The 27971-nt window shown below is 38.3% G+C and overlaps 2 protein-coding genes across 2 annotated transcripts in view; one reads left to right on the top strand and one right to left on the bottom strand.

The window, feature by feature from the left end:
• Positions 1-41: 41 nt before the first annotated feature.
• On the bottom strand, positions 42-4726 carry LOC122772656 (aldehyde dehydrogenase family 1 member A3-like). Its single transcript, XM_044030851.1, has 5 exons — positions 4698-4726; positions 1416-1683; positions 961-1118; positions 780-854; positions 42-117 (listed from the first exon to the last, which is right to left on the bottom strand). The coding sequence occupies exons 1-5, from the start codon at positions 4724-4726 to the stop codon at positions 48-50; spliced, it is 600 nt and encodes a 199-aa protein (XP_043886786.1). The 3' UTR covers positions 42-47.
• Positions 4727-13363: 8637 nt separating this feature from the next.
• si:ch211-186j3.6 (putative neural-cadherin 2) overlaps positions 13364-27971 on the top strand; it is a 65619-nt gene continuing 51011 nt past the window's right edge. The window contains exons 1-11 of the mRNA XM_044030850.1: positions 13364-13373; positions 13442-13562; positions 13641-13803; positions 16815-16982; positions 17070-17144; positions 17219-17327; positions 18389-18498; positions 20264-20455; positions 21824-22267; positions 22886-23216; positions 26523-26616. Coding sequence (XP_043886785.1) covers positions 13364-13373; positions 13442-13562; positions 13641-13803; positions 16815-16982; positions 17070-17144; positions 17219-17327; positions 18389-18498; positions 20264-20455; positions 21824-22267; positions 22886-23216; positions 26523-26616 — 1817 coding nt within the window. The remainder of the gene's footprint in view (positions 13374-13441; positions 13563-13640; positions 13804-16814; positions 16983-17069; positions 17145-17218; positions 17328-18388; positions 18499-20263; positions 20456-21823; positions 22268-22885; positions 23217-26522; positions 26617-27971) is intronic.

Raw genomic sequence — 27971 nt, 5'->3', positions numbered from 1 at the left:
GTGACTGACTCAGAGTCTGAGTGTGTGTGTGTGGTCTCAGGTTCTTCTCACATGGTTCCTCTGAGTTTGATGGTCACTGCTTTCACCTCTGAATATTCAGCCAGAGCATATTCTCCACTGAGAGAAGAGACGACAGCAGGAAGTCAGAGCAGGAAACAATCAAACGTCCACAGATGACCTGACTTTGTTAGCTCCACCTCCTTGTGTCTAAAACAGTAGAATCACTTATGTAGGATAAGACAGAGGTTTACAGGGAGTGGACAGAGGAGTCATCTGCAGTCTCACCACTAGATGTCACTTTATCAAACACAGTAAAATCTTCTTATCTTTTTATAAATTGTCCGTTAATACATTTGGCATAAAATGAGCCAAAATATTTGCGATATTTGAAAACATTGCCTTCTCTTCCTGTGACTTCCTCATCTATTAAAATAAATAGTTACGTTCTTCACCTTATGGACATAAAGTGTCACCGCCCAAACACATGATAAACCCGCGTCATTAAAACATAAAATCACAATTACATTTGTTATTATTATTACTCATCATCATCATTTAACCCAATTTCCTCAGTTTGACATTGAGCCAATTGAGTATAAGTAACTACATACATGTACATGTATGTATACATGTACATACATGTACATGTATGTATACGTATACATACATGTACATGTACATGTATCTACATCTACACACATGTACATACATGTGTGTAGATGTACAAAGACGTTTGAAAAGCAGTGAATGAAACAGAAGTAAAAACATTGTGTTCTTACAGTTCTCGTCCGTTTCCCGACATCTTAAAGCCTCCAAACGGTGACTGGGCGTGAAGTGCGTTGTAACAGTTTATCCTTTAGAAAGAGAGAAAATGAAGCAAAGAAACTTTATAACTTTAACTTTAATATTCACATTTATGAAGCTGAAAAAGAAGAATTATCTCCAGGTTTAGTTACTCACCACACGGTGCCACTGTCCAGAGCTGAGGACACAGACAGAGCTCTGTCCATGCTGCTGGTGAACACTGCTGACACCAGCCCATACTGCGAGCAGTTGGCTCTCTCTATCGCCTCCTGCTGGCTCTTAAAACTGAAGATACACTGCACTGGACCAAAGATCTGAGAGGACACATGAACAGAGACAACAGTCCAACTGAGTCTCTCTGGATTCTTCTGTCACAACATTATACAAACCATTTCTAAGGGTGAGGAAAGAAAAGAAAAGAAAAGAAAAGAAAAGAAAAGAAAAGAAAAGAAAAGGAAAGGAAAGAAAAGAAAAGAAAAGAAAGCCTGGTCAAGTTAAAATAATAAATCGTTTTTATAAAGACAGAAAAAAGACAGAGAGATTTAAGGTCACGTAATAAAACATAAACAATCTTTTCTTTGCCGTGTTCGCAGAGGTCAGACAGAGGTCACCTCCTGTGTAGCGATGGTCATGTGGTCTTTGACAGCAGAGAAGATGGTTGGTTGGATGAAGAGTTTCTCCTCTCCCACAGAAACTCCTCCAAACTCCAGCCTGGCTCCTTCCTTCTTCCCACTCTCGATCAGATCCATGATCTTCTCAAACTGCTGTCGGTCGATCTGCACACAAACAAAGACAATAACAATAACAACAACAACAACAACAATAATAATGTTCTGTATGAAGTACAAAAGCCTGGCTGGACACGCTGTGTCAGTGCTACTGCAGCCTCAACTGTAACTGAGGCTTTATATACAGTTAACTAAACTAATGAGTTTATATACAGTTAACTAAACTAATGAGTTTATATACAGTTAACTAAACTAATGAGTTTATATAAAGTTAACTAAACTAATGAGTTTATATAAAGTTAACTAAACTAATGAGTTTATATACAGTTAACTAAACTAATGAGTTTATATAAAGTTAAATAAATTAATGAGGTTATATACAGTTAACTAAACTAATGAGTTTATATAAAGTTAAATAAATTAATGAGGTTATATACAGTTAAATAAATTAATGAGGTTATATACAGTTAACTAAACTAATGAGTTTATATACAGTTACACATTATGATAACTAAAACTAATGAGTTTATATACAGTTAACTAAACTAATGAGTTGATATACAGTTAACTAAACTAATGAGTTTATATACAGTTACATCGAAGTATGATAACTAAACTAATGAGTTTATATAACTAAACGAACTAAGCGCTTTTATATACAAAGTTAACTAAACTAATGAGTTTATATAAAAGTTAACTAAACTAATGAGTTTATATACAGTTAACTAAACTAATGAGTTTATATAAAGTTAAATAAATTAATGAGGTTATATACAGTTAACTAAACTAATGAGTTTATATACAGTTACACGAGTTATGATAACTAAACTAATGAGTTTATATACAGTTAACTAAACTAATGAGTTGATATACAGTTAACTAAACTAATGAGTTTATATACAGTTACAGTTATGATAACTAAACTAATGAGTTTATATACAGTTAACTAAACTAATGAGTTGATATACAGTTAACTAAACTATTGAGTTTATATACAGTTAACTAAACTAATGAGTTGATATACAGTTAACTAAACTAATGAATTTATATACAATTAACTAAACTAATAAGTTTATATACAGTAACTAAACTAATGAGTTTATATACAGTTAACTAATGAGTTTATATATAGTTAACTAAACTAATGAGTTGATATACAGTTAACTAAACTAATGAGGTTATATACAGTTAACTAAACTAATGAATTTATATACAATTAAATAAACTAATGAGTTTATATACAGTTAACTAAACTAATGAGTTTATATAAAATTAACTAAACTAATGAGTTTATATACAGTTAACTAAACTAATGAGTTTATATACAGTTAACTAAACTAATGAGTTTATATAAAGTAAACTAAATTAATGAGTTTATATACAGTTAACTAAACTAATGAGTTTATATACAGTTACACGAGTTATGATAACTAAACTAATGAGTTTATATACAGTTAACTAAACTAATGAGTTGATATACAGCTAACTAAACTAATGAGTTTATATACAGTTACATAAACTAATGAGTTTATATAAAGTTAACTAAACTAATGAGTTTATATACAGTTAACTAAACTAATGAGTTTATATAAAGTTAACTAAATTAATGAGGTTATATACAGTTAACTAAACTAATGAGTTTATATACAGTTACACGGTTATGATAACTAAAACTAGAGTTTATATACAGCTAACTAAACTAATGAGTTTATATACAGTTAATCCAAACTAATGAGTTTATATAAAGTTAACTAAATTCAATGAGTTTATATACCTTTTACATGAGTTATGACAACTAAACCAATGAGTTTATATATACAATTAACTAAATCCAATGAGTTTATATACAGTTACATGAGTTTTGATAACTAAACTAATGAGTTTATATATACAAAGTAAACCAAACCAATGAGTTTATATAAAGTTAACTAAACTAATGTGAGTTTATATACAGTTAATAACTAAACTAATGAGTTTATATAAAGTTACTAACTAAATTAATAAGGTTATATACAGTTAACCAACCAATTAGTTGATATACAGTTAACTAAATCCAATGAGGTTATATATACAGTTAACTAAACTAATGAATTTATATACAGTTAACTAAACTAATGAGTTTATATACAGTTAACTAAACTAATGAGTTGATATACAGTTAACTAAACTAATACCGAGGTTACATACAGTTAATCCAAACTAATGAATTTATATACAGTTAACTAACCAATACGAGTTTATATAAAGTTAACTAAATTAATGAGTTTATATACCTTTACATGAGTTATGATAACTAAACTAATGAGTTTATATACAGTTAACTACACGAGTTTATATACATGAGTTTTGATAACTAAACTAATGAGTTTATATACAGTCACTAAACTAATGAGTTTATATAAAGTTAACTAAACTAATGAGTTTATATAGTTAACTAAACTAATGAGTTTATATAAAGTTAACTAAATTAATAAGGTTATATAGAGTTACACGAGTTATGATAACTAAACTAATGAGTTTATATTGCAACATAATTTTTTGAGCTTGTCACTGTTGACAACTATAATGTTATTTAAATGGGAAATCATAAAGTCGGCAGATTTCTCACCCAAAGAAACAACCGTTTTGAACAAATCACTATTATAGACTTTTACTGTGAGGCAGCTTGCATTCAGCACCATAATCACCAAGTCTGCCTCTGCTCTGAAAGATTTCAACTGAAGCTGTGTGTGTTGCTGAGAGAAATCTCAGCAACAGTTTTCAGTAATACTGTAGCTAAAAGAAAATAGAGTTGAGGAGATTAAATATTAAACTGTGGAAATTAATTTCAAATATTGGGCAAAAAGAAAACCCAGCACATTGGTGTCACTCAAGCCTGCAAAAACATACACCCAATGTTTTCCGTGTTTCCAAAACTGAATTGTAATGGTAGACCTCAAATTTGCAACTTTCTCTGCCGCTTAAATGCTGGCGTAATCCAGGTGAAATTGCGTGGAGAAAATGGCAGCAGTTTTCACAAAGCAAAGAGATGAGTTGAGAGATCACTTAATTTCTTTGGAAGCTCTATGATGGATAAAGGGAGGAACATTGCTCAGTTACGATCACGTTGTTCTGTCTGAAGTGAGTCCAATGCATTTCTTATAAACTGCACTGATATGGTGTTACCCTGCCCCTGGCAACCAGCTGTGTACCATAGTTACTGCTTGTTTAGTATACAGTCGCATGCAGTATAGATGGCAATAAAAACACACTTGGGCTGACTTATTCAGAGTGACCTGATCAATTTCAAAACACTGCCCGACCCGTCATTGCACTTACCATCAGCCACAGAATACAGTCAGAGGATGGTGACATTTGGTGATGATACAATAAGCTGCAGGCTTGATACATGTAACAGAAAACAAAGAGGCACCGTGTGTGTTCTGCAACCAGACAGTCGCTGTTCACGCATAATGCTTGCAAATGTCTGTATGTTTGCTCCCAGGTCTGAATGAGAACAGCTGATGAATCTGGTTTTATTTTCACACACATGATTCATGCCTTTAAATAAGTGGCTCTATGTTTTATAGAAGTTTGTTGTTGGTGTCAGAATGTAATGTGTGGTCTTTACAGTTTGTACTGTTGCTATATTACCTTTTGTTGTTTAGTTTTCCAGGCTGAATCCTAGGGCTTTCTTCTGACTGGTAGTGACGGAGTAAAACCGTTTTCCTCTTTGCTCTTATGGGGAACACTATATAAAATACTTTATACAATAAGATCAATACTTAAACCTCAGACTCAGTTGCTGGGAAAATGTAAGTTGCCTGGAGCACTGGGACAGTAATCCTCGCACAGCTTTAGAAACTGTGCTGGGGTAAACTGTCAAACCTCTGTCAGAGCAAAGACGGTGGAAAATATCATGAAATGCTTCTTCTCCCTTCAGTGAGAAGATATGAAAAGGTTCATAACTTTGTTACTTTCACTGGCTCTCCATCTCTGCAGAGACCTTTTCTTCTCTTGCAGTGAAAATACCCAGCTCCTTTACTGAGACACATGGTTTGGCTGTAAATGAATTTTCCGCCGCTCTTTATTTTTATAAATCCGAGCTGATTTAAGAGCTGGTAGCTTTCTTTGGGCTCGCAGCTTTGGAGTGCATCCACAGTTGGAGATCTTCCATATGCTTCGAGGTCCCACTCAGCTGCCCACTTCCTTCTTGAACAGTAGCACTACATGCATATCCTTCTGTCCGCAGCCTCCTAGCGACGTGTGTATTGTCACCATCTTGTAGTGTGTGGGCTGTTTGAACACATTTGCAGATTAGGCTCCAGGCACTTTTTTGATGCAATTAGCGGAAATCAAATTCTCACACCGAGGGGGAGGGAAAAAAAAATATAATTACAGCTATGCCAAAATGGAACTGTGTAGACTTTGGATGGGTGACAGACACAAAAAGTGCATAGAAAAAAACTTTATCAACAAAAGAAAACATCTAAGAAAGTGCCTTTTAATAGATGCATCCTTTAGGTGTGTGTATGTGTGAGAAAGAGACAGGGAGGCAGCTCTTCTGTTATATCTTTTGTCATAAAAAAAACATACTCCATCTGTCAGAAAAAACTCCCCACATAATTCTCCCCTCTTCAAGTTTATTTTAGAAATATTGACTTTTTAGTTTTGCAGAAAAAAGTATGTGCTTATAATTCTTTTTCCAAATCTAATCATTTCAACCTTTTCTCTAAAAATAAACATCAGTGTCTTATAAGTGACTATAGACATTACCCTATTTTTTAAAAAAACATAATTACACTCTTTCTGTCTGGAAAATCCGTTTAAGTTTGCAGTCTTGTTCAGTGCACTGCATGTCCACACTAGAACACTATTAGAGAAGGAAATGAAGTGTTGGAAATACAATGGTGAAATTAAGCTTAAATTGTGTATAATGACTGTTATAGGAAAAGTAATCTCCTGTGCTTCAGGTTAATGGGGAGAAAGGCACAGAGCTGGCCACAGGCATAAACAAACTAAACAGCTGCTTTGGGCTTTGTAGACACCAGGGGCTCCTCAGATAAAGGGAAAATGTAAACTCTCCTTGGGTTTGTTCATGTACTTTTAATATTTAACTCCACTAATCAATATTTAGATGTGAACAGTGGATTCAATGACTCTGCCTAACCCACAGATAATAACTGCACTGAGGTTGCTGTCCAGAATGAAAGAATAGTTTTATCCTTCTTTCCTGGCATCTTTAAATATAAATAGACGACAAACAGTAAAAAAAAAAAAAACCTGTATTCTCTTGATTGGCCATGATTGGATATGGAAAAACCTGATTTACAACATCATTAAACATTTTTATGGAGTTAATGGTCTCTCTAGTTTTTTTGCATGGACACTTTGTGATTGACAGTTCTGTCAAACTGGTGCATGGTCACAGATGTATGTGGAGGACAAGCACTCTGCTCTTTCAAATATGGCCAAACAAACAGGAATTCACAAACCAGTAAGTGATGACTGTGATGACTATTTCATCTGCCTGTAACATAGTGGTAGACTGGGTGATCTTTCAGTCTTGGATTTGAGGCCTAGTGTCCCATAGCCCATGTTTCATTGGGCAAGACAAGACACGTAATCCTAAATTGCACCGGACTGCTGTGCAGGCAGAGTACGTCTTTTGTAATTTATTGTGGATAAAAGTGTCAGGCAAATGACTAGAATGTAATGTAAACGTAAAGGGGTGAGCTTGTCAGTGACTCAAGTGAGTAATAGGTAGTAACACACTGCAGCATGTTTGCTGGCTCAAAATTGAAATTCTCATAATGCCGAGTAGTTCTTAAAGGAAATACAGGAGAACAGCAGCGGAGAGCGAGAGATAAAATCCCCCTGGAGCTGGATATTGAAAATTGAAAAATCCCAAATCTAACAAAGTCCACAGGCCTGCTCATCAACCTCTGCCGGGTCTGTCCTTGATTAAAGCCCTCCTGCTCTGCCGATGGGATTTGTGCTGATTGTACATTTCCATAATGCTTGAAAAAGTCTCAACTTAGACAGATCAAGAGTGCATGTACAGGTGCTGGCCTCAAAGCTTCAAATTTAGAACACACATATTTCTACCTGGAGCTTTGAAAACTGCACAGTTGGGATAACGATTTGTGCTTACTGTGAGTCTTGGCTGCCGTGGATTGCCTTTAGGTTCTCCACTTTTATCCAAAGACATTCAAATGAGTGCAACTGGAAACACACCGAGTTGCTGTGATACTCTCCTGTTAGCCATGACCCTGAATAGGAAAACTGTAAGTATGCATGAAAAATGAATGGTTCTCCTTTCATCCAGAGTAGCATTTCTGATTTCCTTTTGAAGTGGAAAATTATGGTGATGGTCTGTCGATACGTATTATATTTAACTTATTACACTACAGTATATACTGCAAGTTATGTTACCCTTTCAAAGGTGCACTTCAATACTATTTGACAATCATGCAGTTAATTATACATCAGATTATTTTCTTTATCTCTGAAGTAGAGATGAAAGGAAATGATTGATAATGAACAAAGGTCCCTGGGCAGAATTGAACTGGAGTTTGTTTTGCACTTGACCCTGAAACTAGAGTTGTGCTCTCAGTGGATTATTGGCGTGGTTATTTTGCTATTCTGTTAGATATTAGTACCTGCTACTTATTTTCGTACCTGCTCTGACGAGGTTCCAAGTGAGATAAGCCGATACTATGCATGATGTCGTCAGACTGCCGTCCGTTGTCAGAGTGCCGTCACTGGAAGAGGCATGAGCACGTCCGACACAAGAATTGAACTGAACAATGCTGAAGTATAGATCAATTAGAAATACTTAAAATTCCTGAAAACATGCGTTAATCTCCAACATTTAGCACGTTTATGTAAATCTCAATATTTAACACAGTCTGGTGTATTTAGTAACAGCACTGCTGAAAGCCTGCAATTGTGAGCGGTGAGCTGCATCACAAACCCTGCCGCTGTATTTCAGTTCAGTCACTGTCAGACAGAGTCGTGCAGGAAGTTCTGAACGATTCTGTGAACAAATCTTTTTTAATTAACTTGTTCTAATGATTCAGTTGCACTGAAAACAACTGCTTTACAAGTCACTAGTTTGTGTGTTTCGTGTGTAAAACAGTCACAGCAGTTTCATGCAGCCGTGCAGTGATGACTCCGCCCATGTTGAAGAGGTATTATATTGTAATGGAAAAGCAACTGTGCCGGGCTGAGGTGAGCTGGGACCATGTAGTGGAAAAACGGCATAAGTGAGCCAGTCTTGGCCAGATGCAGCTAAAATGATTGCTTTGAGGTTGTCGTCTTCTGTCTGTACACACATTGTCTGTGAAGATTTTAAAGGTGTTCAATAAAAAGCTGTGAAGTGTATTTTGTCAGATTGAAAACATGAATTGTCACAGTTATCCTGACCTTTTCAATTTCTAAATCTGAGCTGTCCGTCTTTGATTCCAAGCAAAGATGTCTGCCAAATTTGAAGAAATTCCCTGAAGGAGGTTTCACATTCATCAGACAGACGGACAACATGAAAACATAATTCTTCCACCTACACGTTTTACTCCTGCAGTGGCAAAAAATGTGTACTTTGAAATAAATAACTTTGATTTGGCAAAATAATTGTTTGATATTTGATGGACTAATATTATTTGCTCTTCCTGTACTATAACTCACGATTCTTAAGTCTGCAACGCATGTGGATGCTCTAAGGGACGGAGCAGAGTGTAGTGTGTATATACATAGATACATTTAAAGTTTTAAATATTACTTATACTTATCTGTTCACATTCAACTATCATATAGTGTCAACTGATTATCTGTTGACATGATACTGGATTTCTGTTGATTATGAGTAGAGATTCAACCTATAGTGCCTAAAGAATCCTGAACAGAACACTGGAGAGAAACTGTTTTCAGCCTTTACTCTGTAATTATTTACTCCGCCATTGTAATGTTTTTCACATGTTCTCAGCCACTGTTTTCTAACCACGTGTGAAGAGGAGAATCTGTGCATTTGCTTTACCCAACCTTTAAAAGAAGGCAGGACCGACTGATTGAAAAACTGTGGCTGTCGGGTTTATTGCGTTCCTTGCCTACAGTGGAGAAAGGTTAAACACATTAATAAGAGTACTCCCTCTGCATATGGTGAGCAGTTGACATGAGTTATTTTCTTTTATGAAATGGAAATACATACTTTGATCATAAATTTGACCAGACTATGGATGAACCATTTCTTTATTTACAACCCATTGCATGAAATGAACAGACCTGTCATTAATGTAACACCTGTGCTAAAACATTTTAGAATGATTGCTGCCCAAAGGACCTTATGTGATGACGTCACTGAAGACATTCAATCTGTTGAATTCCTCTTCATGTCCTCATAGTCATCACTATATAAAGTTGTCATTTCTAACAAACAACTAATCATTTTGTTCAGATTACATGAAATGATGGGTTGGCATATCCATCTGTCACAAACCAATCTGCCCAAACCAGACAATTAATGATGGCTCATATGTCACCTGAAACATCTTCTGCACATACAAATGATCCTGCTTCGTCAATTATTTTCTTCAATTTGAAGACCTGAACCCATGCTCATATTTCACTACACATTCATATTTTCCTCATTAATTTTGCTTTATCTCACTCACCTGTGAAATATGCAGTGCATTTTGATGACCCCATCCAATCCACGGGTTAACTATATGCTTACAGGTATAACTGCTGGCATGCATCTCTAATGCCTCTGCTCTCACAGCTTGTCAGTGTTCATGATGAGCTGGGGAGTCGTACACCTCTGATGCAGAGAAGATAGCCATGGGTTACCAAAATAACCAGCCCCAACCATTCCATTCATTGGCACTCTCACCTTTGGGATACCAGAGTAAAATGGTACGGTACATGTAATGGTGGCGCTAGACCCATGACAGTTAGCTAACCAGGTGACAGAATAATGTCACTTCCCTGCTGCCTGTGTCTTCAATGCCTGTAGTCTATTCTCATAAAGCTTGACATCTTGTTGAGACAAACAGCCACACGCTGCTGGACGTCTTCCATTGTTGTCTTTTGTGTCGCATTCAATGTTGCTGTTCATCACACTATCCAAACCCCGCCTACCAAGTAAAGGTACTGTGCTGAGTCGAAACGCAAGCCTGACCCAGGGCTATACTGTTATATTATGATGGAAACGCAGCACATAAAGCACTGTTCCACTACTGGCAACAACTTCCCAAAATTTTGGGGTGGAGCTTTGAGAAGAGGACTGACTGGAGGTGTTTGGATGTATGTCTTGCATTGTTTAGCAAGTGTAGCCTGCTGTCGATTTTCTCAGCTCACTGTATTCATGCTGTTTTTTTTGTTTTTGTTAAAGCATTTCTGAAACATCTACGTCTCTTTGGTAGATGCTCTGTATAATTGTTAATGGCAAACATACTGTATGGCCATCCCATAAGCTACTGTCACTGCTGGATCAAAACATCATGATGCAGGAGCAAAGACTTTCCACTGAGGAAATGATGAGCCTCTCTGTGCTTTACCTGTGCACTCTTTCACTGTGAAGCCAACAAGACGAGCAGACACTCATGTGCTGTGAGGAGCAGTGGGACTGGGGACTGTGGTTGTCACTGCTGGGCAGCTGCCAGCAGAACAGCAGTGGCAGAAAGTTTTGATCTTTCTTTCCACAACTGCAACCTGCTCACCAACTTGAGCAGCCGTGTGTAGCTGTTTAATCAAATGTGTATATATATAGCCATTTAAGTTAAATCCTTCTTTTTCATCAGTTTTAATTTTTTTTTTTAATATTGGGACAATGAGATATAATTCTGAAAGTTTTAAAGGTTTAAAAACCTTGTAGCTCTCACTTACCTTCACTTCAAAAATATTTCTACAATATTCACATTCTTTCCAGTAATGGAAGTAAGTTACCCACAGCAAAGCAATGAGAGTAAAAACCATGACATGACTACTAGTTTAAACCTCTTCTTGGTCAGGTGAAGTCTGGTTTGTAAAGGATCCCCATATTTTTGCACATTTGCCAGGTAAGAACTTTGAAACCAGCAAAGACAATAACATGGAGATTTACTCTCTGAAATCTGGTTGTGTTTTCCTCTCACTAAATGAACAGATTGATCTGCATCGTGTTTACTGTCCCTTCCTCTCTCTTTCTTCCAGTTTGGTCGGACCGAGGTGATCGATAACACGTTGAATCCAGACTTTGTAAGGAAGTTTGTCCTTGATTACTTCTTTGAGGAGAAACAGAACCTCCGCTTTGATGTGTAAGTGGGAACATTTCCAGCTTATCATGCACTCAATATGAATAATTCTGTACTTGCACTGCTTTTATTCAGACATTGGCTCACTCACATATTATTTGGAGATATGACATGAGAGCTCGTCTCTGACTCGGGATCCAACTAGGGAGCTGTCAGGAAATGCTCCAGAGAATACCTGGAGCATTTGCAGACATTCATTCATCAAAGAACTATCCAGACATTGGTGCTGGTCTGAAATGAAATACATATCTTTGTGCAAGTGAGGATGAAACAGTACAGTTGCTGTTGTTTATTCACATGTCTGTACATTTCCCAGTTTCTGTTCAAGCACTCAATGTTCAGTGAGTCACAAATGAGACTGCAGGTAGACAAATGCAGAAAGGAGGGAAAACTTCAGCCTCACCCACCTCCTTATTTCCACACAGGAGATCGATGCCCTCATAGGGAGTTCAAAGACGACGCTCAGTATGTGGTCAGGTAGCGGAAGAGGCCAAAGAGTCAATCACTGTGTGGTCGTTATCCGTTAAAATCAAAAACACAAGGCAGTGGCATTGATTAAACCAATCCCAATCTTCAATCCATACCTACAGGAGCTGCAGTCTGAACACATCTGTCAATTAGGAAGCCTCTACGTGATTGAAAGTATAAAGCAAAGATTGTTAACTTGGATGTCCAATTTATACTTATCTCCTGGTAACTAAGCTTATAAAAAAATACCCAGGATATCTTTATCTACTCTGTCTGTAAAACACTGTCTAACTCCAAGTCTTCAGAATAATGATGGAGCTGTTTCTTGATCTACTAAATATTTACTGTCTGTCACTTCAGAAAGAGGAAAAAGAACATGGAGGTTTTTTTCTCCTTTTTTTCACTCGTTCATATTAATGGACGCAGCTGCAGCTTTAGCTCTAATTATCATTCTGAGGTCGTACGACGGAGTATTACAACCAAACTGAAGACTTTAGAGAAACGAGAATAAAGTCTTAATATTAAGAGAATAAAGTCTTAATATAACGAGAATAAAGTCCTAATATAACGAGAATAAAGTCTTAATATAATGAGAATAAAGTCTTAATATTAAGAGAATAAAGTCTTAATATACGAGAATAAAATCTTAATATTAAGAGAATCCTAATATAACGAGAATAAAGTCTTAATATAATGAGAATAAAGTCTTAATATTAAGAGAATAAAGTCTTAATGTTATGAGAATTTAACTTCACTATTTTAAGTTGGAGAAAAGGATTTTGACTCAAACAAATGTAAATGTCACCATAATCAGCCGCTGATGACTTTAAAAAGGCGGGATTATTACGACGTTAATGAACGTGGAGCTGTGACATTTTTATGATTTATTTAACCTTCAAACGTTTTCATTTAAGAGGATAAAATACAATTTTTACTCGCTTCATGTAACTCTTTATTTATTTATTTCCGGTGTAGAGGAATAATCCAGTCAAACGTTATTAATACAACAAGCACAAATGCTGTAAAGGAGAATGAGCACATTTAAGTAGAAAATATTTTGAAAACACAGTCATTTTCTGATTTAATGACAACATAATGGTTCTGGGTGACTCCCTGGTTCTCCCCTGGGTGACGTTGACACTGAGCGCTGCTCGGTCTTGTGTTGATCTGCAGGTGGAAATGCTAAACTGAGATATCAGATCACTTCAGGAAACACGGGTGGAGTGTTTGACGTGGAGCCTGAAGTGGGCACGATCTTCATCGCTCAGACTCTGGACTACGAGCAGAACAAACGGTAGGACAGGTTTGTTCTGTTCTGACAAAAACAGAAGCTGTTTGGATCTAAAGTGTCGTTCATTTTCCTGAATCTCAGCTACAAACTTCACGTCCTGGCTTCAGACGGGAAGTGGGAAGATTACACGACTGTGACGGTGAACGTGGTGAACAAGAACGACGAGGCCCCGGTGTTCACCGTCAACGAGTACTACGGGAGCGTGACGGAGGAGCTGGACGGCTCGCCCGTCTTTGTCTTACAGGTATTTTTATTATCAAATCTGCCTCAAATAAAAGGCCAAAAACATGTGTTCCAGTTATAATTCAGTTGTTGTTTTTAAGTGTGTTTGCGTTAAATATTTACACAAAGTCAAGACTGACAATGCACCGAGAACCTGACAGGAAACTGAAGTTTGTAAACCCTTTATTTTACACTCTGCTAATTACATGGTATTTACTAAGAAACTAGATGGTAACAAAACATAGTTCATAGGAAAGTTCCAAAATAACTTTTTGTAATTACTAAGTTAGTACCTAGTAAGTACGTGGAAACATACTAGGAAACTAGATGGTAATACAAGAAAGAAAGTACCCATACAGAAAGCATAGTAAGTACTAAGTTATTACTTAGTAAGCACAACCTTCAAGGAAACTAGACGGGTATACAATCTACGAACCCATACGGATGTAAGTACTAAGTTATAACATACTAAGTACATGGTTGCGTCAACGAAAGTTCAAAGTGCAGAACGGAGATGAGGCACCACTCTATTTGCACTGCTCTGGCTCCTCCCACTTTGACCTTCGATGCTAATCGTTGTGAAAGTGAGCCAACACCCAGAAGAATGTGCAAAACTCTAACAGTAAGTTGAAATATTGCAATAATATCAGAATTGTATTATTATTGTGGGGCAAGTTATAGTAGTTTGTGTCACTTCAGTTGGACAACAAGTTAACTCAAAGTTAATGTATGTAAATGACATCAATTTTGTCTTACTTTTATTGTGGTAGGTCATCTGCACAAAAGTGATGCTTTTATTTTGAAAGGCTAACATACCGGAAGTAGGAAAACAAACGAGAGAAAGGTGGTGCCAATTAAGTGCGCGTGAAGCTCTTATTTACTGATTTATTTTAGCACCTGGCTGACAGCACACACGGTCTGTAGACGTGGTATCTGCTATTATGTGTGTTTTGAGTTGTTTTTAATCTCAGTTAGTACTTTATAGAGTTTCATGTGAATGTTATGCTAGTAGTAGCATCACTTCCTTATTAATTAATTAGCATCTAGGCTAACGTTAGCTAGTGCAAGGCATACACACGTTACTAACGTTTATTACTAGTTAAATAGCTATGTATAAATGTACAATATGTACATAGTGTGAAGTGTATTTAATAGGAATTAGTCAATACGCTGTCCCTGAACTGTACACAATTCAACAACTGTTATATTTCTAAAAACGGTTCTAATTGTTATAATTTGAATAGAAGTTTTCTTGGCCTTGTACAGCAATTTACTAACCGTGCCAATTATAAATATGATATTCAAAGGTAAGTAACTGGAACTCACCAATGTATTGTAGGTACTTAGTAGGTTATAACTTAGTACTAATGGTCCTTTACGTTCGGAATATGTGTATTGTTTTACTATCTAAGTTTCTAGTACGTTTCTATTTACATACTTACTAATAACTTTGTACTTTAATCTTTCTTTCTGGTACTTTGATAATATGTATATTGAAATACTATCTACTTTTCTAGTATGTTTCCATGTAATTGTAGTATGTTATAACTTAGTAGTTACATCTGTTCTATATGGGTACTTTCTTAGTAAATAGATTGTATTACCATCTAGTTTCCTAGCATGTTTCCATGTTCTCTGAAGTTTGTAAATCACTCACTCTCCCACACCAAGGCCCATTGAGAAAATCAGTGATTTTAGCTTATGGGGACACAGGAGCTGCTGGTCCTCTGCTGCCTCGTGTGGTCACTTTGTGTCACTGAGGTTTATCAGAATTAAAGTTTTAAAAGACAGAATTCATAAAAATCAGACATTAGAACGTAGTGATGGAGGCAGCAGTGGATCAACAACTCCTGTGTGTGTGTGATGTTAAAATCACTGATTTTCTCTATGGGCTTTGGTGTGGGAGAGTGAGTGGTTTACCTAACCTAAGAATCCTGCTAAATATTATAGTAAGTAAAGTAATAATATATCTGACTTATGCCTGCATATATTATATATTAATTTAGTCTTCTGCAAATTGGCTGAAATCCCTTTCTCCATGAGGACCTGCTGGCAGCCGTTATTAGACTTTGACACCGACGTGTATTATTATGTTTAATGTCTATAAATGTAGGGCGAAAAAAACCCACTTCAAAATATCAATTCTCTATTAATGAGTTGTATATTTAATGATGCAGTGTCCTTTGCTTCAAGTCAGCAGCAATTAAAGTGCGCAGGAACCTAATTGAGATTAAGTTCATCATTATTTAGTACCAGTACATTTATTTTATTTTTTTATTAGCGTTCCACTTTTGAAAAAAATGATTTTAGTTTTTTTATTAAGCAATTACTGAGCATCATCATCAGCAGCAGCAGCATCATCATCAGCAGTAGCAGCACCATCAGCAGCACCATCATCAGCAGCAGCAGCAGCAGCAGCAGACAGATATAGAGTGTGTCAGAATTGTTGAAGCTTTGACCCCGGGAAGTGTTTTTAATGATAAATAGAACATTAAAACATCTCCTTCTAATTTCTCTGCTGAGAATGTTCGTCATCGCGAGCTGCGCCGCGATGCTTCTCCCTCCTGATTCAGGGAAGAGGATTTCTTTTAACCGTGTTAGTAGAACACAGCGAGCGCTGACATCACGCTGCAAATTACCCAACATCTCTCCCACGGCGTAATTGCTCCTGATGCTGCCGCTGCTGCTGCTGCTGCTGCTGACGATGAGTGAGAAGAAGGAGAAGAAGCAGAAGAAGCAGAGGAAGAATTAAAGAGGTTGGATTTTCCTACAGGAGGGTTTTTAACTGCGCTGAGTCAGCACTGATTATAGCTGCTGTGAAAATGAGAGGCCAAACAGCTCGAGAGGCTGCTGCTGCTGCTGCTGCTGCTGCTGCTGCTGCTGCTGCTGCTGCTGCTGCTACCACAGGTTCTTTCACTGATGGAGAAGAAACAGAGTAAAGTGTAGCATAGAAAAGTTTTTCTTCTCTCTCCAAACACTGGAGACGAACACGTCCCGAAACCAAATAAAGAAAAGTCCATTTTCTCCCCAAAGGTCACGGCGTCTGACCCCGACAAAGACGCGGACCCTGAGGCCCTGCGTTACTCTCTCCACGGTCAGGGAGCCGAGAGCGAGTTCATCATCGACGAGGTCACGGGGAAGATCTACGCTCAGAGGACGCTGGACCGCGAGGAGCGCGCTGTCTGGCGCTTTGTCGCCCTGGCAACAGACGGCGGCTAGGTCTGACGGGCTTCACCGACGCCATCATCAACGCAGGGATATCAATCACAACGCCTTCACGCGTTTCAGCTGTCAGGAGACGGGCGAGAACTCAGGGACGCCCGGGATGGAGATGACGCCACCGACCTGGACGACTGGCTGTGGGTCAGAACGCCGCTTCCCAGGATTGTGGTAGTTTAGACGCCACGGACGGAGGTGGGAGGAGTCCCGGCGCCCAGATTTTCACCATCAACCCCACGACGGAACCATCACCGGGCTATGGCCGGTCTGACCAGAGCAGGCAGAGTCTTATCTGCTGGTGGGAGGCCAGACGAGGAGGGATGACAGGTAAACCACCTCACTCTAATCCAGAACCAACATAATCTGTTATCGACTATCATCATCTGTTATCATGACATCTGTCATCATGACTCAACATAATCTGTTATCGCGGATAATCGTTAAGTCATAAATCTAACATAATCTGTTATGCATAAATCATGACTAAATATAATCTGTTATCGCGGACTAACATAATTCGTCATTATGACTCAACATAATCTGTTATCGCGGACTATCATAATCTGTTATCATGACTAACATAATCTGTTATCATCGCGACTATCATCATAATCTGTTATCTGTCGGACTAACATAAACCGTCATCATGACTAACATAATCTGTTATCGTGACTATCATAATCTGTCATCATGACTAGCATAATCTGTTATCTTGACTAACGTAATCTGTCATCATGACAATCATAATCTGTTATCATGACTAACATAATCTGTTATCATGACTAACATAATCTGTCATTTTGGGTGGTGTAGCTCAGTGATTAAAACATGTACCCTGTGTGCAAAAGACTTAATGGTTGCAAGTTCAACGCCACCCCTGGCAGGTTGTACTCAATTCCCTTGTAAATTGCTTTGGATAAAAGCGTCTGGTAAATGACATGTAATGTAATGTAATCATGACTAACATAATCTGTCATCATGACTAACATCATCATGACTAACATAATCTGTCATCATGACTATCATAATCTGTTATCATGACTAACATAATCTGTTATCATGACTAACGTAATCTGTCATCATGACTCACGTAATTCGTCATCATGACTAGCATAATCTGTTATCTTGACTAACATAGTCCTGAACCAAGTAATCTGTTATCATGATCGGACTAAATCATTTTATGATGACTTAAAGAATCTTTTCTGACATATAACTATATCATAATAATAGTTTGTTTGTTGTGAGTTAAGCAGCATTTTTTAAATCGACATATTAATGATTTTCTTACAAACATAGTCTCTGTGGAAATTCACTGCTTTTGACTTATCGTGAGTTTTTATCGCGATGCGAGGTGAGATCATGTATCGTCTCACCCCCGTTGACAGGAACTGGTACTGCAACCATCCAGATTAAGGACGTGAACGACCACGCTCCGTGGTTCACGGATCACTCGTGTGTCGCCAAGATCTCTGAGAACATGGAGCCGAACGCTGAGGTGAGAAGATGAAACACTTGTTTATTATCATGAAGAACATAGTGCGTGTTTTATTTAAAATAAATAATAAAAAAAGGCTTTGTTATGTTTTTGGAAATCACTGCATCTGATAATCCAGCTGATGCCGTGTTTGTCCGTCCGATAAAATACAACTGTTAAAAAAACAATAGAAAATTGTTTATTGAATAACACTTAAATATTTTAGACAAAACAAAACATGAACTCAATTTTAAATGCACAAAACATTCGTCATCAAAAAATAAACTAAACTTCCTTCAAACTAACTTTAACTTGTGTAAACTTACATAAAGGTGTAATAATCTATTTGTTTGTTTAATAATAAAAGAAAAATGGTTAAAATCTGACAGATTATTTGGTTCATGTGGATGACGATAAATGTTCAATAATTCCCCCCAAAAAAGACAAAACATGTCTGTTATCCTTAATTCAATAATCTGACTGAAATGTCTCTTATCCTGACTACAATAATCTCTTACCTTGAATCAAATATTCTGTTCCCCCGAATAAAGTAATCTATTATCGGGACTGAAATTAATCTATCATCTCAATTAAAATAATCTGTAATCCTGACTAAAATAATCCATAATCCTGACCAAAATAATCTTTTATCCTGACTAAAATCTCTTGGGTCTTGTCAAAAATGATTCTGTCTAAAATAATCTGTTATTCTGAATGAAATAATCTGTCACCTGACATCACAGAGACACAATAAAGAGAATAATCTATGCAAATACAAAGCGTATGAAGTGGTATGATGATCTAAAGGAACTTGGTTATGAAAAAGTATTTTCCTATAAAAGAGCATGAAGTGGAACATGTGGCACATGCTCATCCCTGACCTTGAAGCACATTTGCACATTTATTTTTGCACATTCTTGCCCACTTCTGTAATTCACAGATTAAAAAAAGGAAGGTGAACCTGGAGTTAGAGAGCTGAGGCGAGCTGTTACAAACGTGACCCACATACTTTTTCAATAATGAAAAGAATTTGTGCGTTCACCAATAACTGTCTCCAGCTGTGGTTAAATAAAGCTCGAGCTGTTTTTCCCGCTTAAATGACGTCTCACTGGTTTCATTGATAAATTCAGGTTTATTTTAAAGTGTTTCTTTTTTATGAAATGACGGTGAGTCAGCGCTGAGTCACCGTGCAGAAGGAAAAACAGATTTCAGACACTTAAAGAAGTTTCACCTCCTCAAATCTCCACGTGTCTTCATCTCACAGTGGGCCAGACTTCTCCAACAGGAAAGTGAAGTTTTTGAACCACTCACTCTCCCACACCAAAGTCCAGTCAGAGAAAATGAGTGATTTTAACATCACACACACAGGAGTTGTTGGTCCACTGCTGCCTCCATCACTCAGTTCAAATGTGAGATTTTATCACTATTTTTTTCAAGTCGGTGTTTGAAATCCTTTGTTCGGATTCACCGTAATGACACAAAGTGACCACAGGAGGCAGCAGAGGACCAGCAGCTCCTGTGTCCCCGCCAGCTAAAATCACTGATTGTCTCTATGGGATTTGGTGTGGGAGAGTGAGTTTGAAAACTTCACTTTCCTGTCAAAAAATGATGAAATAAAGTAGCAAATATATTCTTACTAATATCAAACAGGCATGTTGATATTTAATTAGCTGAGTCTTTTGGCTAAAATCAGTTTTCCCTTTCGTGCTGAAAGTGAAACGATTTGTTGTTTGCTCCAGAGTTGTGAGTGAATAATGACTGAGGAAGTCGCCTGCTGTGCTCTCAGGTGCTGCAGCTCGCTGCAGAGGACAGAGACACCGGAGAGAATGCCCAGCTGACCTTCAGCGTCGTGTCTGGAGACCAAGAGCAGAAGTTCTACATGGTCAGTCATAAGCAGGAGCAGCGCGGCACTCTGCGACTCAAGAAACGCCTGGACTACGAGCGTCACAGCGAGCAGCGCTTCAACCTCACGCTGAAGGTACGAGACCATCACTCACAGTCAGAAATAACACTAAACTGTGCGTGTGTGCAAACTTCTACTGTAAAGTCATATATTTTGCTGGGGAAAAACCTACAAAACAAAGATAAAATGTATAATTAAACTTCACAAAAGAGCTGTTGGGATCACTAAAGAGACTCAGTACCTTGAAGCTATGAGATTAGATTAGATTATTAATACACAACGTAAAATATAAACTAGCTACATGACACAAAGAGGTAGAAAATAGCAAATTAATATCCAAAAGAATAGAGAATCTAAAGTATATCTACATTTTTAAAATTTACATTTTTGTTGTTGTATAAATGACTATTTGCAGGTAAACCGCATTATTATATGTATGTTATTATAAATATACGGTGTATGCATATATATATATATATATATATATATATATATATATATACTTGGCGATGATTGAATTACAGACACATGAGAGGTCAGAAAAACACCCGGTGAAGAGCTGAAAATAGAGAGAATATTTTGAGAATGAGAAGTTTTCAGGTTTTCAGAGACTTTGAGGAGTCAGTGTGTGTCATATATCAGATACAACGTGAAAGCTCCACCACGTAACCTTTAATGTCAGCGCAGCTTAGCGTTTGGAAAACGACCTGAAATTCCAGAAGGTGACATAAAAATCAGTGACACGCACATTTCAGGACATGGCAGAAATGTGGATGATGACAGATTTAAAGACGGTGGTATTTTATTCAATTATATTATAATTTATTTGATCTTATTCCGTTACTATCAACTTGAACATTAATCATAGTTATTGTCCAACCACAGTAACTGCAGTGTTTCACTCATACTGGCCATTAAAGTGATCATTCAGGTTTTTTGAAGTGTCGTTGTGTGAGGTACGAACATAAAGTTAGTTCTCGCTACACTGTTGCTGTGCTGAGAACCAGAACTGAAGTTTGTAAACCACTCACTCTCCCACACCAAAGCCCATAGAGAAAATCACTGAGTTTAGCTCACAGGGACACAGGAGCTGCTGGTCCTCTGCTGCCTCGTGTGGTCACTTTGTGTCACTGAGGTCAATCTGAACAAATCTGTGATTTGAACATCTGTGTGTGATGTTAAAATCACTGATTTTCTCTATGGGCTTTGGTGTGGGAGAGTGAGTGGTTCAAAAACGTCCGTTTCCTGTCTCACAGTGAAATAAAGACGTGAACATATTCACAAGATGACGTCGAACTCGTAAACTGGTGTGTGTTTTATACGATAAAATCAGTTAAATTGGCTAACGTCAGTTAGCCGAAGTTTTCATCAGTATTTAACGCTGATTTAACAGCTCAGTTCTTATTCCCTCTCAGCTCAGACCAAACGTTCCGTCTGTTTCAGGTTGAAGACCTCGACTTTTCCAGCTTACTTCACTGTGTGGTGGAGGTGGAGGACTTCAATGACCACACCCCCGTCTTCATCCCTCACTTCCTGTCTCTTGCCCCGCTGCCCGAGGACGTCGCCGTGGGAACCAGCGTGGCACGTTTGGTGGCCAGCGACTCGGATTCGGGCCAGAACTCTGAGTTCACGTACAGCCTGTTGGAGGAGTCGGACCCTGAGGGACTGTTCTCCATCGACAAGTCCGGCGTTCTCTCTGTGACCCAGCCTCTGGACCGGGAGAGGACACCCCAGCATCACCTGGTTGTCATAGCAACAGATCACGGGGTCCCACCTTTAACAGGCAGTGCCACGGTACAGCTGCCTTTGTTGGATGTGAACGATAACGGACCGGAGTTTGAGGCGGCGTATTTGCCCGTAGTCTTTGAGAATGTAGTCGGACCGCAGGTAAGTTTGTATCTCGTTTCACATGCGATACACTAATATATAATATATTTAATATAGATATAATGTTGTGACAGTTTTACAGAAACAGAAGAAGTATACAGAAAAATACAACTTAACAGAAAACAGTTTAAGTGTAGGATTATGATAAAGCACAGACTACTCTTTCATGGCGTTTTCACACTGAATGAGATTATAATCTGTAGCTCGACCTGATGAAAAGTTTTCCAAGTCAGATTTTGACACATCTCACATTGCAGCTTTGTTTTTATGTGCAAAAAAGCAGATTTACTGATAACTTTGATAAGGTTTCTGAAATTCAGATCCTTGTCCTTAATTAATCACACCAACATTTTCAGCAGAGCGTGAGGTTCTTAAATTTCTTGAGAATTTTAATTTCTTCATTAATCAATCTCAGTTATTTAGCTTCTCTTACAGGAATTCAGTTAGACTTAAGTCTCTGGAAGAAAGCTAAATAAATCTGTGTCGTCTGATTAGAAGTAGACTTTGAAGAAGAAAGGACCAAGAACGGAGCCTTGTGGAACCCCAAAGATGATTCAAATGATCCGACAGAGAAACTACGACAAGTTCCAACTCTTTCTTCTCTCCCTCCTCATTCAGGTAGTGAAGCTGAACCAAACGTCGACCCTCCTTCACGCCGTGGACCGCGACTCGCCTGAGAACGGCCCGCCCTTTCACTTCACCATCTCCTCCGAGTATCGCCACATCAACGACTTCTACCTGCAGGACAACCTGAACGGCACTGCGTCGCTGACGGCGCTGCGCACGTTTGACCGCGAGCGGCAGAAGGAGTTCCTGATCCCGATAGTGATGAGTGACAGTGGCCGTCCGAGCAGAACGGTCACCAGCACCCTGACGGTAACCATTGGCGACCAGAACGACCATGCACACGCGGCGGGAGAGAAGAACATCTTCATCAACAGTCACCGAGGTGAGGACGACACAAAGCTCTGGAGTTTATTATAATTCATCCTTTTATTTAACGCCTTGAGATGAACCAGTGACATATTTACAAACATGAACATCCCCACACGTCTTCTCAACAACACACACACACACACACAAAGTGAGTTAGACTTTTAATGTAGAAAAAATAAAATAGGCACAAAGTCGTTATGATTAAAAACAAACATACTTAACTTTAAACTTAAATAATACATAAAATATCCTGGAAAAGGTGCAGCTCTTAAATAAATGAGCAGCTTGATTGAGTCTCAGAGTTATAGAATAAAGAATAAATAATAAAATATTAAATGCTGTTTGAAGTTTGAAGGAGGTTCAAACAGACTCAGGAACAGTTACTTTCCGCTGGCCATCAGACTGCTAAATTCCAAACAACACCCCCCCGAACATTGTTTGCTTACAGTTTTCTTTCCTGTTTTTAAGTCCATATTTTATATTTGCACTACCTTTATATATATTTGTATACATATACACTTATTTATTTTTTCTTGAGTCATAGTTTACAGTAACTACCTCACAATTCAATGCTGTGTTTTTTTCGGTTGCCAAGCAATGGAATTTCGTTGCCAGTTTGACTGCTGTGTTTTCTGTGCAGTGACAATAAAAGGAAGTCTAAGTACGATGGATCATTAATTAACTGAAGCCTCGAATGATTGAATTTATCAACATTTGTTCATGACAATATGAAAATCTGCAAATCTTAACAAAGCAATTGACACAATTATTTCTGCCAACAACTTTGTCCCTAATATTTAATCTCTATAATCTCCATCTTTCTCCCGGCATAAGATTTAACACCTAAAAATATTCTGATGTTTATAATCTATTTTTCTAGTTTTAATAATTTAATATACTGATGATTTTTCCTGATTTATAATGTAAAACAAATTATGGAACAATTCATTTATGTTCTGTTCTGATCTGTAATTGTATTTATATTAAATATTGATTTGTTTGAGTTGAATATACTGTGAACAATATGGATTGTATTGGATTGGTAAGAATTATTTTCCTAAATTCTAAAGGAAAACAATGAATGGAACAATATAAACATACCTAGATACAATATAAACATACCTACTGTGGATGTGCTCCAACATGGATTGTAAAAGATTTGTAACAGTTATTTTCCTACTCTGGAAAAGACAACAATTACTGGAGTGATACAAAAAAAAAATGTGAACAAAGTTACGCTGTAAACATTGGGAATGTAAATCGCTGTGTCGTCAGCATAAACAACAACAGATTATATTCTGGAGCTTCATTAAAACTATCCTGAAGATGAACCTTAACTTTGTGCATTTAAAGGGTTTTTTCTGTGTGCGCCCCCTGCTGGACTCCTGCGCCACAGGCAGTGGCTCTTAAATAAGATATAATTATAATTTATTTTTTTTTGGGCTGCAGAAAAGCTCCGAGGCTAACAATGTTCTTCCTGTGTAACTTTGCTCCAAACTTTCTGGCAAAGGCAAACTGGAGGTTAGAATTCAGTTTGTCATGGTCTGCCTTTAAATTTTGAAGTTTCCCTCTGAATAATTCTCACATGTTTGAGAGTGTGAGGAGCTGCAGGGGAGAGAGGAGCGGCTCCTTCGACACGATTATAATCATCGCACATTCAAACAGCACGGCTCTGTGTCTGAGTGCCAATCACCTGTAACACTCTGTGTGTGTGTGTGTGTGTGTGCGCGCGCGTATTATTCCCCCCGTTAATGGAGGCACAAATCTTTCCAAATTTAGATCCCGCAAAAAACCCTGCAGTTAACCAGGGTTGTAACGTGTTATTGTGGCTAATTTAACAAATGACAGCACAGAGTTCAGAAAGAGAGACAAATTCAATTAAAGCGAAATGAAATGAAATGAAATGAGTGCCTTTAATTCATTTGTAACAAAAGGCAGCAGCGGCTCAACAAGTGCTGATACTGACATTAGTCTTTTCAGAGACATCATTCTCTTCGCCGGTTAAATCAGACCTACATCAACATGTTCGGTCTGGGCTCAAGCCGAGGGGCGGGGATAAACGCTTGTCTTTCTAATAGGACAGCGCTACAACCAATCAGAGCAACGAAGAAGTCGACGTAGTCCGAGCGACGGAAAACAGTCCATGGCAAATAAATGTTATAGTAAGACAGTCTCAAAGAACATGAGAATCGCGGGCGTGTTTTCAGCATCAAGCATCTTCAAAAACAGAAGAAATCCCAAGTTATTGCAGAGATGACGGCATATTGGAGAGAAAACACCGGTGTCTCACCCTTTCATCCAGACTTGAACAGAATGAGGACGCCACGGCAGAAGAAACCAGGACAGGTCGTTCAGATAAACCAGACTGTGAGCTCGTGTCTGATCTTTCATAAGAAGGAACAACTTCAGTGCTGTGATTTGTCCATTTTATCTCATAATCGTTCAAATTCCATGTCAAAGCGATGACATGTAGCAGAGATCGGCAGGGATGTTATGTTGCAGCTCGCGAGCTTACGAGGAGTTTCCAGACGGATTTTTATTTTATTTTATTTTATTTTATTTTATTTTATTTTATTTTATTTTATTTTATTTTATTTTATTTTATTTTTGAATAGTGAAGCATGCGATATGTGTTTAGTTTTTGGATTATATCGGATTTTATATTTTCGGATCAGACGGCTGCTGATTGCTCCAGGACTCCTATCACTGTTTTTAAATAGATTTTGTATTTTTTGGACGGTTCACTCTCTTTACTCGTGCTCTGTTTAAGAGACGCACACACTCTGGTTTCCTCTGTGGTGCCAAGAGTCCAGAGAGTTTGCATCATCGTCGCAATCATCATCATCATCATCATCATCACCAACGAGCTCAACCAAAATACTGCAGCTTTTATTGCCTTTGAACCACACGACTCTACGACGCGTCTGCTGCACCACTCGCTCGGCGCGTGTAGCTTTGCATCGTTGTTATTTTTTTGCTTCACAGGATAAAAATAAAACAAGAAACTCCCCCCTCCCCTAGCCTCCCCTGCCCTCCCCCCGCACGCGTCCTACTCCCACAAACACATATAATAAAAATCATCATTATCGTTGCAATCGCAGCAGAGAAAAACAAAAACAAAACAGAGATCAGGAAACAGATCGCGAAGAAACTCCAGAGAATACAAACACTAATAATCCACCAGAACAGGAAGGAAAAAGATGCTTCAATCACCACATTAATCAATGTTTATTTACACTAAAAAGAAGGAATACATTCAAATAATAGTTCATCATTCTGACACAGATTATTTTTAAAATGATGTTTTTCCTGTTTTCAGGTCGTATGCCGACCACTGTGCTGGGAAAGGTCTTCTCTCCTGACCCTGACGACTGGGACAACAAGACGTACGTCTTTGAAGGACACGTGCCGAGGTAAATAACACAGAGCTGCTGGACTGTCGCTGAGTAAAGGTTCTGCTCTCAGTCCAAACACGAGCCTGACTCAGGATTTAAACAAAGTCAGTCTCTGACACGCTGCACTCTCCACCTCCAAACACCTCTGCTCTACTTCATAGCTCCTCCTCAATGTGGGCGTGAGTCGTCACAGCACGGCTGCGTGAACCCGCAGTAGTTTTGGGTGAAAGTTAATCACAGAATGGTTCAGTCGTTGAAGTGAAATCCCAGTGAACGTGGTGATGATGGAGCTCTGAATCCACCAGAACACTGATCTGATCAATGTTTTCACCATTTTTAACTCTTTTTCACTTCGATCTACAGCTGATGTTGCTTTGACGTCAGTGACGACACTCTGACCAATCAGAGACCTTCAGTCTGATGACATCACATGTGAGTCTCGGCAGAGCAGGAACTTAAAAAACTACAGGTTTCTATCACTGATAAACTGAGCCGAGCCACGCTAGAACTGCGCTGTGCTCCACCCTGACCGTGACATAGGTGTCAAAGAATGACACACACACACACACACACACACACACACACACACACACACACCTTGACCTTCATCTCCAAACTGAACCAAACTCAAAGTGACAGCGTTTTTTGTTCGGTCGGGATCAAAGTCAGGGTTCGTGCTCCTCTGGGACTCACTGTCATATCACGCATTAACATTTCATGACACTTCTCTGTCTCCTGGTACTTTGTTTTTTTTAAAGCTGACTTCAGAGCACACTGTCTCTTTGTGTTTTTTCTTCCCTGTCACGTCGTGTTCAGCTTTATGTGCTTTCATTTCATTGCATCAAATACGCCGAGAGATCGCACTTTAGCTGCTCGCTTCCCGATCAGGAGGTGATGTCGTGGTGGGAGTTTTGTGACTGTCTGTTTCTACTGGAGCAGAAGTGGTCGACATAAAAGTCAATAAAAGTGCACTTCGCTGGGTCGCGACGCACCAAACGGGACGGCATTGTTAGTTTTAGCCGAAATATAAAATTGACTTGTGATACCCGCCGCCGCAGCGATGATCTACACACTCTGCAGCGTCCGCTGTAAACGCAGGTCATTTGGCCCCGGTGTCTACAAGTGGTTTATTATTTGATTTTCCGAGGCTCCTGCCTTGTATTTCCTCTCTAATTAAACTTGAATGAGCTCATTTGGTGTCGAGGGCGAGCATGTAGACAAGGACCCGAGTGAAATTGCTTCCTCGCTCGTGTCTTCGCGCCTCTCATTTCTCCTCCCGCCTCCTCTCGGGCTAATGTATCCTCTCGGCTCTGTCTCTGTTTTCGTCCCAGGAGGAAACAGAGTTAACAGCGGAGTAAACACTCAAACAACCA

The sequence above is a fragment of the Solea senegalensis genome, linkage group LG7 (genome assembly GCF_019176455.1).
Source record: "Solea senegalensis isolate Sse05_10M linkage group LG7, IFAPA_SoseM_1, whole genome shotgun sequence".
Lineage (NCBI taxonomy): Eukaryota > Metazoa > Chordata > Actinopteri > Pleuronectiformes > Soleidae > Solea > Solea senegalensis.
This window is presented reverse-complemented; position numbering and strand designations above follow the sequence as displayed.

Excerpts from the sequence above, each read along its gene's own strand:
- LOC122772656 (XM_044030851.1), bottom strand. The coding sequence starts at position 4,726 with ATGGTACACAGCTGGTTGCCAGGGGCAGG. Across the intron at positions 1,684-4,697 it reads AGCTGGTTGCCAGGGGCAGG|TAGCACTGACACAGCGTGTC; the intron begins GTAACACCATAT and ends TTGAGGCTGCAG. Across the intron at positions 855-960 it reads CTGGACAGTGGCACCGTGTG|GATAAACTGTTACAACGCAC; the intron begins GTGAGTAACTAA and ends CTCTTTCTAAAG.